The 12,001-nt window shown below is 49.5% G+C and overlaps 3 protein-coding genes across 3 annotated transcripts; 2 read left to right on the top strand and 1 right to left on the bottom strand.

Moving 5' to 3' along the window:
- Positions 1-7,737: 7,737 nt before the first annotated feature.
- On the top strand, positions 7,738-8,601 carry RAD51 (recombinase RAD51; the record flags this gene model as incomplete). Its single annotated transcript, XM_018882951.1, has 1 exon — positions 7,738-8,601. The coding sequence occupies one exon, from the start codon at positions 7,738-7,740 to the stop codon at positions 8,599-8,601; it is 864 nt and encodes a 287-aa protein (XP_018734350.1).
- An 821-nt stretch (positions 8,602-9,422) lies between these two features.
- LPD1 (dihydrolipoyl dehydrogenase) lies at positions 9,423-10,580 on the bottom strand (the record flags this gene model as incomplete). The annotated part of the gene is made up of 1 exon (XM_018882930.1): positions 9,423-10,580. One exon carries the CDS (start codon positions 10,578-10,580, stop codon positions 9,423-9,425), a length of 1,158 nt encoding a protein of 385 aa, XP_018734348.1.
- AWJ20_97 (Multispecies: transposase) lies at positions 10,204-10,506 on the top strand (the record flags this gene model as incomplete). Its single annotated transcript, XM_018882940.1, has 1 exon — positions 10,204-10,506. The coding sequence occupies one exon, from the start codon at positions 10,204-10,206 to the stop codon at positions 10,504-10,506; it is 303 nt and encodes a 100-aa protein (XP_018734349.1).
- Positions 10,581-12,001: the final 1,421 nt, after the last annotated feature.

The following is a 12,001-nucleotide window of genomic DNA, read 5'->3' as shown; positions in this document are numbered from 1 at the left end:
TATGAATTTGGATATTTCAAAAGAATAGACAAAGCTGAGTAGCTTAAACGAATGACTGACGACTTGAAAGTGTGGTGAAGTAAAGAGAGAAAATACAAGTCAACTGTGGAGGGGCGACATGAACCATTTTATACAATGCAACCGAAAATATCTACTGACAAATGCGGTGTTCTAAATCATGAGGGAGGGGAATAGGGGATGAGGGACTAATAGGGACCAATAGCCACGAATAGGGGGGTTAATAGGAGACTCTGCCTTTTATTTTTTTTTTTTTATGTGTGTGTGTTTATTAGGGAACCCTGGACATGAACAACATTGCATTACATGCACACTAAACCGGTTGAATTGGTATTAGCACCAAGATCTCCAGTCGATCTGTGCAGAACTTCCCTATATGGAAGGTATGGTTGGCTCTATTTGGCTACGTGCGCGTTCCTTCGGTGACTCCTGCTTACGAGTGACGAGAAAAGACTACAAAAAAGACATCGAAGAAATTGTGGTTCGTGCTTTTAGGGCGTATAGATTCGTCTGTTTACAGAGACCATGATACCGAAATTTTGCACATCGCTGCGTTCCACTTGAAGTATAATGTTTACTTTAAATCTACGAAGTCCGATAGTCACAAGACAACTACAATACAACCGAAAATATCTACTGACAAATGCGGTGCCCCTAAATCATGAGGGAGGGGAATAGGGGAAGAGGGACTAATAGGGACCAATAGCCACGAATAGGGGGGTTAATAGGAGACTCTGCCTTTTATTTTTTTTTTTTTTATGTGTGTGTGTTTATTAGGGAACCCTGGACATGAACAACATTGCATTACATGCACACTAAACCGGTTGAATTGGTATTAGCACCAAGATCTCCAGTCGATCTGTGCAGAACTTCCCTATATGGAAGGTATGGTTGGCTCTATTTGGCTACGTGCGCGTTCCTTCGGTGACTCCTGCTTACGAGTGACGAGAAAAGACTACAAAAAAGACATCGAAGAAATTGCGGTTCGTGCTTTTAGGGCGTATAGATTAGTCTGTTTACTGAGACCATGGTACCAGAATTTTGCACATCGCTGCGTTCCACTTGAAGTATAATGTTTACTTTAAATTTACGAAGTCCGATGGTCACAAGACTGCTCCGCCCGTGAGCATTTCCAGCATCTCTACCTTTAAACGAGACAAATTGGGGCATCGAAACAAGCGTGTGCTGCGGCACGAACCAGCGATTGGTTGATTTGCCGGTGAAGTCTGGCTGATTTGGATGGATGCTGTTGTACGTTGGTGAACCTGCCGTTGGTCGGTGAACGGAGGTGCAGAAGCTGTGTGCAGACCAGTGAGTCAGACAGACTATGAAACAGCGCTCACTGATAATAATAATAATAACAATAATTATTACCTGGCAGACGGGCAGCAGCACGAACCACAACTCACCCACGGCACGGCAGCCTGCAGATTGCCAGCTGCATCGCCACTGATCTCAAGCGGAAACGACCTGCACGCTTGTTTACAGGAGAACAAAAAACCGTTACACCTTCCCAAAGGAGGCCCCCAGCAATGCGGGGTTCTGTCGGCTCCTGCACTCCCTCATGCACCCTGTCGAGCCTAAACCCGAGCCATCTCGGAAAACTAGTTCTCCGTCCTCCGGGTGCCTCCGGCGGCTGGGGCTCCGCCCCAGACCCCGTAGCTCCTGCTTCGCAGGAGTTGGCTGGGACCGTCGACGGGACCGACTCGAGCGCAGCGAGAGGAGCAGCGGGGTCTGGGGCGGAGCCCCAGCCGCCGGAGGCAGAGCCCTAGCTTATGTGCTTTCGTGGAGCAGATGTTTTAATCAGAAGTAGAAATAGTTTATTAGAGTTGAGATACAAAAGTAGTACAAACAAAAGTAGTCAGGTGTGGGCCTGTTCCCGGTTCCTCTGTCAATTCCGGACTGGTTCCCAGTTGTCAAGTGTAGTTGGTGGTCAATGTTACCATTTCGTGTCAAGTGTGCATGGGTCGGGATGCCAATGCAGTGGTCAGGCTCCTGCTATCAGCTGGTTTCAGGGATCTTTCGGAATCAGACCTCAGCGAAGCAAGATCGCGAGATACGTCTGTCAGAAAGAAGCCTGCACGCCAGCCGATGGTCGGAGTCGTTCCTACTGTGTGTCTGCCAAGGAGGTGCCAGCACAATAGGAGTACCATAAAGTGAAACGGTAGAGTCGAAGTGGAGGAGTGGCAGCCGCCGGGCGCCTGGTCCAAGTGGTTTCGAATGAAGATGACCAACCATAATAGAGTAGAATGGGTGGGGAACATAAATTGGAATCCGGATAGTTGTACCATGATGTTGTGATGACATGAGGAAATTCAGGAACAAGGTGTGATAGGAATGACCATTGATTAAAGGAGAAATCGAAGTTCATCATTGTAGGTGTGGTATTGTCTTCTGGCATTATTGCCAAGAGCTCTTCTTCTCTCTCTCTTTCTGGTTGGGGTGGTGTCGTATCTCAACCAATCATAAACTTTGATAGTAAGTTTATCGTGATAAAGGGCAGCACCAATACGATAGTTGACTGATTTGATTGAAGACAGAAACTTCAGATCTTCAATGACTTGATGATAGAGTCTGTTTTCAAACTCCTTGTCGTCGGTAGTGGGGAAAATTTCGCAAAGTTGGGTTCCAAGGCGGTTGAAGCCTTCAAGCCATCTGACCATGTTGTTGCCGATGTGAACGTTACACTTATTCTCATGTTGAGTCTCATCCTTCTTGGTGTACTCAATGGCAAAAAACTCGCCGCCAACTTGGTAGAGTCCGACATATGCGGCAAGGTGGGTGGTTCGGTAGCACCACTTGTCTCTCAGATGCTTGCCAAACTTTCTCGCATAATGGTTTAGTGCGAAAGCCCTGTCGACAGTGAGAGGATGGAGTAAGAATTGATGATCACGAGAGATGAAGAGTCCGGTGGTGTCCAGTCCGTCAGTTCGCATCCAATTGTTACATGCCTCCATGAAGTCTTGGTCCGACACTCCAAACATCTTTCTAATGAAAGTGAAGTCTGTTTTGTTGAAGGCCACGAAAGTGTTATTGTTGATGTTATCGATTGACAATTTCTTAAAGACGTCAAGACTGTAAGTCATCGAAGTACCGAAGGATTTATGGTGAGAGTTCCATCGGAGTTTGTACTTGAGTTTGGAAAAAAAAGTCTTTTGTTGTTCAATGGTGGCTCTTACACCTTCTGAAAGGAATTTCAATTTGGAGATCCAGGCGTCGCTGAATTCGAGTTGGGATTCGTTCTTGGGAGCCAATTCCAAGGCATTACGAGTGGAGATGTTCTCAGGCACATTGGACGAGGAAGTAGTAGTGGCTGTAGTAGTACTGGAAGAAGTAGGAGTGGAAGAAGTAGAAGTGGAAGAAGTACTAGACTTCTTAAAACAATTGAAAAAACTTCTCAAGCCCTTGAAATGAGAGCGAGAACCATGGTTGACCTCCTGGGAGTCATCAGGGATAATTTCTTCTTTCTCTGCCTCCAAAGCTATTTGAATGCCAATAACCAATTCAATGACCTTTGTTCTGATAAAGGTAAGGTGGAAGAACATTGTTTCTGATTACGGTGATAAACCAGTATTAATTGATGGACTTTAACAGCACAATAAAAGTGATGTTGATAAGCTTAACCGAAGTGATGACCCAAGACAAGGTTAAATAAAGTTGTGAATGAAAATAGAGCACAGCCAAAGTACTCTGTAACCAATAATTCAAACGGTGCTCAAATAGAAATATACTAGAGTGCCAGTAAGATTCCTAGAAAAGAAAATAAGAATCCAAGGGGCAACTAGTAACAGTAACTACTGGAAAAAGACACTTCCAGCACAAAAACAAGCTTTAAAAACAAAAGCCAATTAAAAAACAACGTCAATCAGCTAGAACCTCGAAATAGTAGTCAGAGGCAGTAAAAAAAATTCAAACGGTCAAAAGCTCTCAATTCAATCTCGACTGGCAAAAAATCTGGTGTAGTAAAGATAAATATGAAGAAGAGATCTTTTGGAGCGGGATGCACCTCTTATATAGACCACGGGCCCATGGCCCCATAACGCCCTTATCCCCATAAACTTGACGCTCGTAGTCACGCGGACTTCCCCATAACTTCACGGCTCTCTCAAGGCAGCCGCACGTCAACACTTCGGGTGTCAGACCCTGCCTTATCTCGCATATGCAGGGGCCATGCAAGGTCGATTGGCGATGAGACAATGATCCGGGTCGCTACTACTACTCGAGCTGGGGTTGTGTCTCTGGCGGCTGGGGCTCCGTCTCAGACCCTGTTACTCCTGCTTCGCAGGAGATGCCTGGGACCTGGCTGGTTCTTCAAACTGTCTTCTATGGAGTAACAAATTCAGAGAATATATCTATCGAATTGATCGGAGGAGACGCCAGTGAACATGGGCAACGACAAGTAAATCTCTTGCTTAGCAGGAGCCACGGAGTCCGGGACGGCGGAGCCCCAGCTGCCGAAGGCAGCTGCGGTACCCGGAAAGTTTGGCAAATGAAAAGAGTTAAGATACCATATCTGGGGAGTGTGCCTCCGGCGGCTGGGGCTCCGCCCCAGACCCTGGTTGCTCCTGCTTCGCAGGAGTTGGCAAGGACCGCGGACAAGACCGACTCGAGCGGAGCGAGAGGAGCCGCGGGGTCTGGGGCGCAGCCCCAGCCGCCGGAGGCAATCGGGACCCGGCCTGCGGATGCACCCGGCTGGGAGATGTGAAAATTAATTAAACCGTGCAGGAGGACGCGCGGTTCGAGGCTCGCAATAAAGAGACGATACAAATTATTATAGTATACAGAGTGTACAAAGTTGTTCTGAGATCGGTTATCAATATTCGTTTTCGTTTCTCTTAGGTTGTTGCCTGCTGATGGAGTTTCAGCGGCAGTTGCTTTTTCGCACTAAGACGTATTCCCATTCGTTTTCCCGTTCATAAATAAATAATAAATCAATAAATAGCACACCCGTTAGACACGCACTCTCTTTCGCAGAGGAGCAGAGGGGCTGTGGGATCTGGCCAGTCTTTTGGTGACGTGGAGCTGGTCTCGAATGATGTCGTAGACCTCGACTCCGTATTTGTCGACCCAGTGCCAGTAGTAGGCCACGTTCTCAAAGTCCTCGAGGCTCTTGATTTTACTGGCCGACCGGACAATAGCTTCAATGAAAATGTCGTGCATGACCACATTGTTTCGACAGCAATAGTCAATTTGGTCGGGAGTGAAACCTAGTCTTTGAACAGTTAGCTCACGCCATTGCTCGAGTCGGGCTTTGATATTGGCCTCTTGAGGCGTATATGGTCTCTCAGCCGAGCCTAGGAACATGGATGTCGTGGGCCCATGATTCGTCGGTGCTGGCGATGAGTAGTTGATTGCGGCAGGAGCGTAGTCGATATCCATCATTTTGGGCTGGAGTTTTTTTGGTGGTGATTGAAGACTCGAAAATAAAAATACAAATTCAACCGACGAAGTAACGACTGATATTCAGTAACACCACTTGTATAGTGTGATGAGAGTAGTTGAGTGTGTGGTTTGTCAAGAGTAACACTAACGTATAGTAACGTAGTACTAGTATACTGGTAAACAGATAGACTGTAGTAGACTATTGGTAGAATGGTACACTGGTAGACAGCAACAGCTATGATAGACAGTAGTAGCTATTATAGACTGTGGTATACTGTATGGTAGACCGTAGTAGCTATGATAGACTATTGGTAGACTGTGGTAGTGGCTGTGGTGAAATATAGTAGACGTCTACAGTTAAAAAGTGCGACTAGTAAAAGAGACGAATTTTATGACCCGATCGAACGAGGTGCCAGAGACCGCCTTTTTAAATGCTCGGGATTGACTATCACATATCGCGAATCTTCTTCCCCACCCTTTATATACAAATGGAATTGCTCGTTTCTTGTCTCCCTTGCATCCGCACAACTGGGCACCGAAACCAGCCAACCGGTGTAAGTTTAATGCACGCGACCGGGGCCGGGGTTGAATTTTTTTTCTTGTGCTCTTCCTCTTATTCTTCCTATTCAGTGCTTAGTCGGTAATCTCTTTTGTGAATGTTAATGCAACATCGAAGACCTGTTAACCATACTAAGTTCGACTCTTTTTACCTTAAACGGGTAACCAGTAGCCCGAATAGGCTGCCGGCCCAGCCCTGTCAAACCAGCCACAACAGGCCAACCCCAACCCACTGACCCAAATGGCGGAATCTGTAACCGCCGACGCGCCAATTGCTCTTGCACCGGCCCGCCCTTAAATCGGCGATCCCTGCCATCTGAGAAGTTAATGTTCATGTCGAATGGTTTAGGACTAAGTCAGACAAATCCCGCCGCCAGACTACCCACAAAGAGGGGGTGGCATCCGCTGCCGTGGGTGACTTTCTGGAGTGGGGGGGGGGGGGGGGGGGGGCAGATCCGAAACTCGGGTTTTTGGACGGTGTTAGCGTCAGATGCCTCCGGCGGCTGGGCTCCGCCCAGACCTGGTTGTGCTCGCTTCGCGAGCTGTGCGGGGTCGTGTGAGTTCTGGGTCTGTGTGTGGTTTTTAGTACAATCTTTCGAGGTCGTTCGAAGTTGATAGCGCATAGTAGCGTGTACTGCAGACCAGCATCGGCACTGTAAGAAATCCACTCCACTATGTACGAGGAGGTATGGTATGGACAGGTGAAACTGGCTGTGAATTCCCGGCGTGTCTCAACAAACTGCAACACACGCCGATGCCACCCTGACACCACACATTACCGGCAACTCAGTTCCACTGGCCAAGACCCTGTCAATGTCAGCATCCCAACTCTAACTCCCACACCTATATCACTAATCCTCCGATGTCCACATACCTGCATGTATGCAGTAATTGGTCGCCCAACCAGCCACCACTTCACCTGACACCTGCGATACAGCTCCACTTTCTCACGGAGCCGGTCTGCCTCCGGCGGCTGGGGCTCCGCCCCAGACCCTGGCTGTGCTCCGCTTCCCGGAGCGGCTGTGACCGTCGACGGACCGACTCGAGCGTAGCGAGAGGAGCCGCGGGGTCTGGGGCGCAGCCACAGCCGCCGGTGGCAGTCCGGGCCCGGGGTTGTGCCACCGGGGGCTGGGGCTCCGTCCCAGACCCTGGTTGTGCTCCGCTTTACGGAGCGACTGGGACCGTCGACAGACCGACTCGAGCGTAGCGAGAGGAGCCGCGGGGTCTGGGGCGCAGCCCCAGCCGCCGGAGGCACGCCCGTCACCCGGGCGTGTGAGCCGCGCGCGGGTGACGCGTCAGGTTCGCGAGTCATATTTATCACGGTTCCAGTTGCTTATCAATATAAACAAACAAACGGTCAGGTGAGAAAATAAAAGTGAGATCAGAACACAAGAACCACAGAAATGAGTCCCAGCCAGCAGAACGACGTGGTTGCCATGCACGAAGAGGAGGAAGATGCGTACGGACCCATTCCAATCACAAAACTCCAGGTAAGTCTCGCTAGGGGTGGCGTGCCTCCGGCGGCTGGGGCTCCGCCCCAGACCCTGGTAGCTCCTCTCGCTTCGCTCGAGTCGTTTTTTGCCACGGTCCCGATACTCTCCTGCGAAGCAGGAGCAACCAGGGTCTGGGGCGCAGCCCCAGCCGCCGGAGGCAGGTCCCACACCCCCCAGTTATATACTAACCAGACCCCAGTGCGACGGTATTTCGGCAGCAGACCTCCAGAGATTGAAGGATGCTGGGTTTCACACGGCAGAGTCCATTTCGTTTACTCCCAGAAGAATGTTGACTGAAGTTAAGGGCTTTTCCGATACGAAGGTAGACAAACTGCTGACCGAGGCCGCCAAGTACGTACCTATGGGGTTCACCACGGCCACCGAGTTCCACAGTCGTCGGTCCGAACTTATTTCAATTACTACTGGATCTAAACAGTTGGATACGCTTCTTGGAGGTGGTATTGAGACTGGATCGGTGACTGAAGTTTTTGGAGAGTTTCGAACCGGAAAATCGCAGTTATGTCATACCCTGGCTGTCACTTGTCAGTTGCCTATTGATATGGGTGGTGGTGAGGGCAAATGCCTGTATATCGACACCGAGGGCACTTTCCGACCCCAGAGACTGTTGTCTATTGGCGAAAGATTTGGTTTAAGCGGAACTGATGCTCTAGATAACGTGGCCTATGCCCGTGCTTATAATGCCGACCACCAGTTCGAGCTGCTGAATCAGGCTGCTGCCATGATGGTGCAGACGCGATTTGCCGTTCTTATAGTCGACTCTATTATGGCTTTATACCGAACTGATTATAGTGGAAGAGGTGAGCTGTCGGCACGTCAGACTCATGTAGCCAAGTTCATGAGAACGCTACAACGACTGGCTGATGAGTTCGGTATTGCTGTGGTCATCACTAATCAGGTGGTGGCTCAAGTAGACGGCATGTCTAATCCATATAACCCAGATCCCAAGAAACCCATTGGCGGTAATATCATAGCCCATGCTTCGACAACTCGTCTGTCGTTCAAAAAAGCCAAAGGCGAGAATCGACGATGCACTATCTACGACTCTCCCTGTCTACCCGAGAGCACTGTTGAGTTCGCCATCTGCGAAGATGGTATCCGTGACCCTCGCGACGACAAAAACAACGACTAATCCCGCAAATACTGCATCTAACGAGTTATGAATGTATCCTTGCAAGCCTGCCTCCAGCGGCTGGGGCTCCGCCCCAGACCCGGGTTGCTCCTCTCGCTCCGCTCGAGTCGGTTCGTGGGCTGTTGGGCCTGCCTCCGGCGGCTGGGGCTCCGCCCCAGACCCTGGTTGCTCCTCTCGCTTCGCTCGAGTCGTTTGACGTCTCCCATGGGCTGCTTGGAGTACTATATTTTTTATTCATCCATACGTTATTCTACGTAAGAAACCTGGCATTATCATCATTAATTACTAAATAATGTTCTATCAAAGTATAATATATCTTTATTCTGATGAATAAATAAAATTAATTGATTTTTTAGTCGACTACAGTAATTATTATCGTTAACATGAGGGTTTCTCTTCTGATAACACAAAAGTATATAGAGTTTTTTTTCAATTAACCATGCGCATTATCATAATCATTAACATCAGGAGATATATATGATGGTATTTTCTTTTCAATAGCTATAGGTACTTCATTTGATATTTTAAAAGCTATATTCATTTCAGGATCTATGGGTTCCGCAGCTCAAATAATAATTCATGAATCACATATTTAATGATAATAGACCCGGTGCCATGCCTCAGGCGGCTGGGGCTCCGTCTGAGACCCTTGTTGCTCCTCTCCATTCACTGGGATAGTTTTCTGTGAAACCCCGATCAACTCCTGCGAAGCAGGAGCAACCAGGGTCTGGGGCGGAGCCCCAGCCGCCGGAGGCACGTCCCCCGTAGCAGGTTTCAGGATGGTAATAATATTATATAGACAGAGTGCGGGCCAATGTGGCTTAGAAGTGGATGGCCTTGTCGTAGGTGGCCATGGCGGCCTCTTTGAAGGCTTCTGACAGGGTGGGGTGGGCGTGACAGGTACGAGCGATGTCTTCGGATGAGGCACCGTACTCGATGGCGAGAACAGCCTCGGCAATCATCTCACCGGCGTTGGGGCCAGCAATGTGGACACCAAGAACACGGTCGGTCTCCTTGTCGGCGATGATCTTGACAATACCTTCAGTGTCGAGGTTGGTCTTGGCACGAGAGTTGGCAAGGAATGGGAACTTACCGACATTGTACTTAATACCGGCCTCCTTGATTTGCTCCTCGGTCTGTCCAACCCATGCGAACTCGGGGTGGGTGTACATGACAGAGGGAATGGCTCCATAGTTGACGTGACCATGTCCGTTCTTAATGTACTCAACGGCAGCAATACCTTCTTCCTCGGCCTTGTGGGCAAGCATGGGTCCGAAAGTAGCATCACCAATCACACGGATGTGTGGGTACTTGGTACGGTACTCTTGGTCAATGACAACACGACCACGTTGGTCCATATCAACACCAACGTTCTCGATCTTAAGACCCTCGGTATAAGGACGACGGCCAATAGCCACCAAAAGAACATCGGCATCAAGCTCCTCCTTCTTACCGTTCTTGGCATTCTCGACCTCGATCTTAACATTCTCTCCCTCGACCTTACCAGACAAAACCTTGGTTCCCAACTTGAAGTTGATTCCTTGCTTCTTAAGAGTCTTTTGAGCCAGCTTGGCCAATTCACCATCGATACCAGCACCTCCAATGTTGTTCAAGAACTCGATAACAGTAACATCGGATCCAAGACGAGACCAGACAGAAGCCATCTCAAGACCGATAATACCACCACCAATAATGGCCAACTTCTTAGGAACCTCAGTCAATGAAAGAATACCAGTGGAAGTGACAATCTTCTTCTCATCTACCTCGATTCCTGGGAAAGGAGTGGGTTCAGAACCAGTAGCAATAATGATGTTCTTGGCCTTCAAATTGACCTTTTCCGAACCATCAAGGGGCTCGACCTCGATCTCGTTCTCATTGACAAAACTACCAGTACCCTTGAAATAGTCGACCTTGTTCTGCTTGAACAAAATCTCGATACCCTTGGTCAATCCAGTGACAGCGTCGTCCTTGGCCTTCATGAACTTGGCCAAATCAACACGAGCTCCGTCAACCTCGATACCTCTATTCTTGGTGTCGTGGAGAATCTGGTGATACAAGTGAGAGTTATTCAACAGAGCCTTGGATGGAATACATCCGACATTTAAACAGGTTCCACCAGGAACGCCTCTCTTATCAATACAGGCAGTCTTCAAACCCAATTGAGCGGCCTTAATAGCGGCAACATAACCACCTGGACCTCCACCGATGACAACAACATCGTGCTCCGAGCCTACACAGTCCTGTTAGTAAAAATGACTCGGGTCTGGCATGTCCCGGGTCCGGGGCCCCTGCCTCCGGCGGCTGGGGCTCCGCCCCAGACCCCGCCCCAGACCCCGCTGCTCCTCTCGCTACGCTCGAGTCGGTGCGTGTACGGGTCTGGTATTGTTGGGGAGGCTCAATGGTTGGTGGCGAAAGGATTGCTGGGTGAATTGACCATGCCTCCGGCGTAGCTGGGGCTCTGCCCCAGACCCCGATGCTCCTCTGGCTACGCTCAAGTCGTCCGTATACGGTCCCAGGAGCTCGCGAAGCGAGCACAAATGGGGTCTGGGGCAACGCCCCACCCGCCGGAGGCACAAACCCCACCCGCCAAAAAAAACTTACTGGAAGCCATTCCTCTCAATTGTTGCCAAGCAGGTCCACGAGAAACAGCCGTGAGACGGCCATTGGCATGGACCAAGGATTTCCTGACGATGGACGTTTTTAGCATTTTTTATTCGGGTGTGATGCGGATTGTAGTACCAGTCAAAGACCAACTGAACAGACTTTTCAATTCAAAAACAAATGTGAAATCTCTTGCAAGTCTCAGCAGCAACTGGATTTGTAAATGCGTGCTTCTACACACATATAAAAGCGTTTGTATGTTGGGTTGGGGGAAAATTAATTTTCCAGGAGTCGAATGGGAGTGCAGGAATCGCTCCTTCTCCCGGAAAAACCCTTACCTGCCAGGACCCTGTGTCTGGCCCTTGCCCGCATCCCGTGCCTGGCTCGCTCCGGTTCATGCCGGCGGTGGACTCCCGCTCCCGACCACCACCCTCTTTTTTTTTTTTTCTCTCCAGGGAGGTCTCCACGTCCCGACTTTAGCGAAGCGAGAAGAGCTGCGAGGTCTGGGCGGAGCCCCAGACCCCGCGGTGCTCGCTTCGCGAGCGCTGGGACCGTCGGGGACTGTGTGTGGGAGTGTGGGGAGGAGTGGCCGGACTGGATTCGGAGGTGGCTGTGAACGATTCGGCCGCGGGTATTGGCGGGAGATGGAACTCCGGTGGTACCTGCATGTGTAATCATGAATGAGCCCTGCTTATCGATACATAATCATATGTATACAAATGTATATTAGCGTTATTGTTACTGTATAAGTGTTACTGTATCAGTCAGAGTTAATATGGCTGTATCAGTCAGTCAGGAG

Source organism: Sugiyamaella lignohabitans, chromosome A, assembly GCF_001640025.1.
Source record: "Sugiyamaella lignohabitans strain CBS 10342 chromosome A, complete sequence".
In the NCBI taxonomy this organism is placed as follows: Eukaryota; Fungi; Ascomycota; class Dipodascomycetes; order Dipodascales; family Trichomonascaceae; genus Sugiyamaella; species Sugiyamaella lignohabitans.
This window is presented reverse-complemented; position numbering and strand designations above follow the sequence as displayed.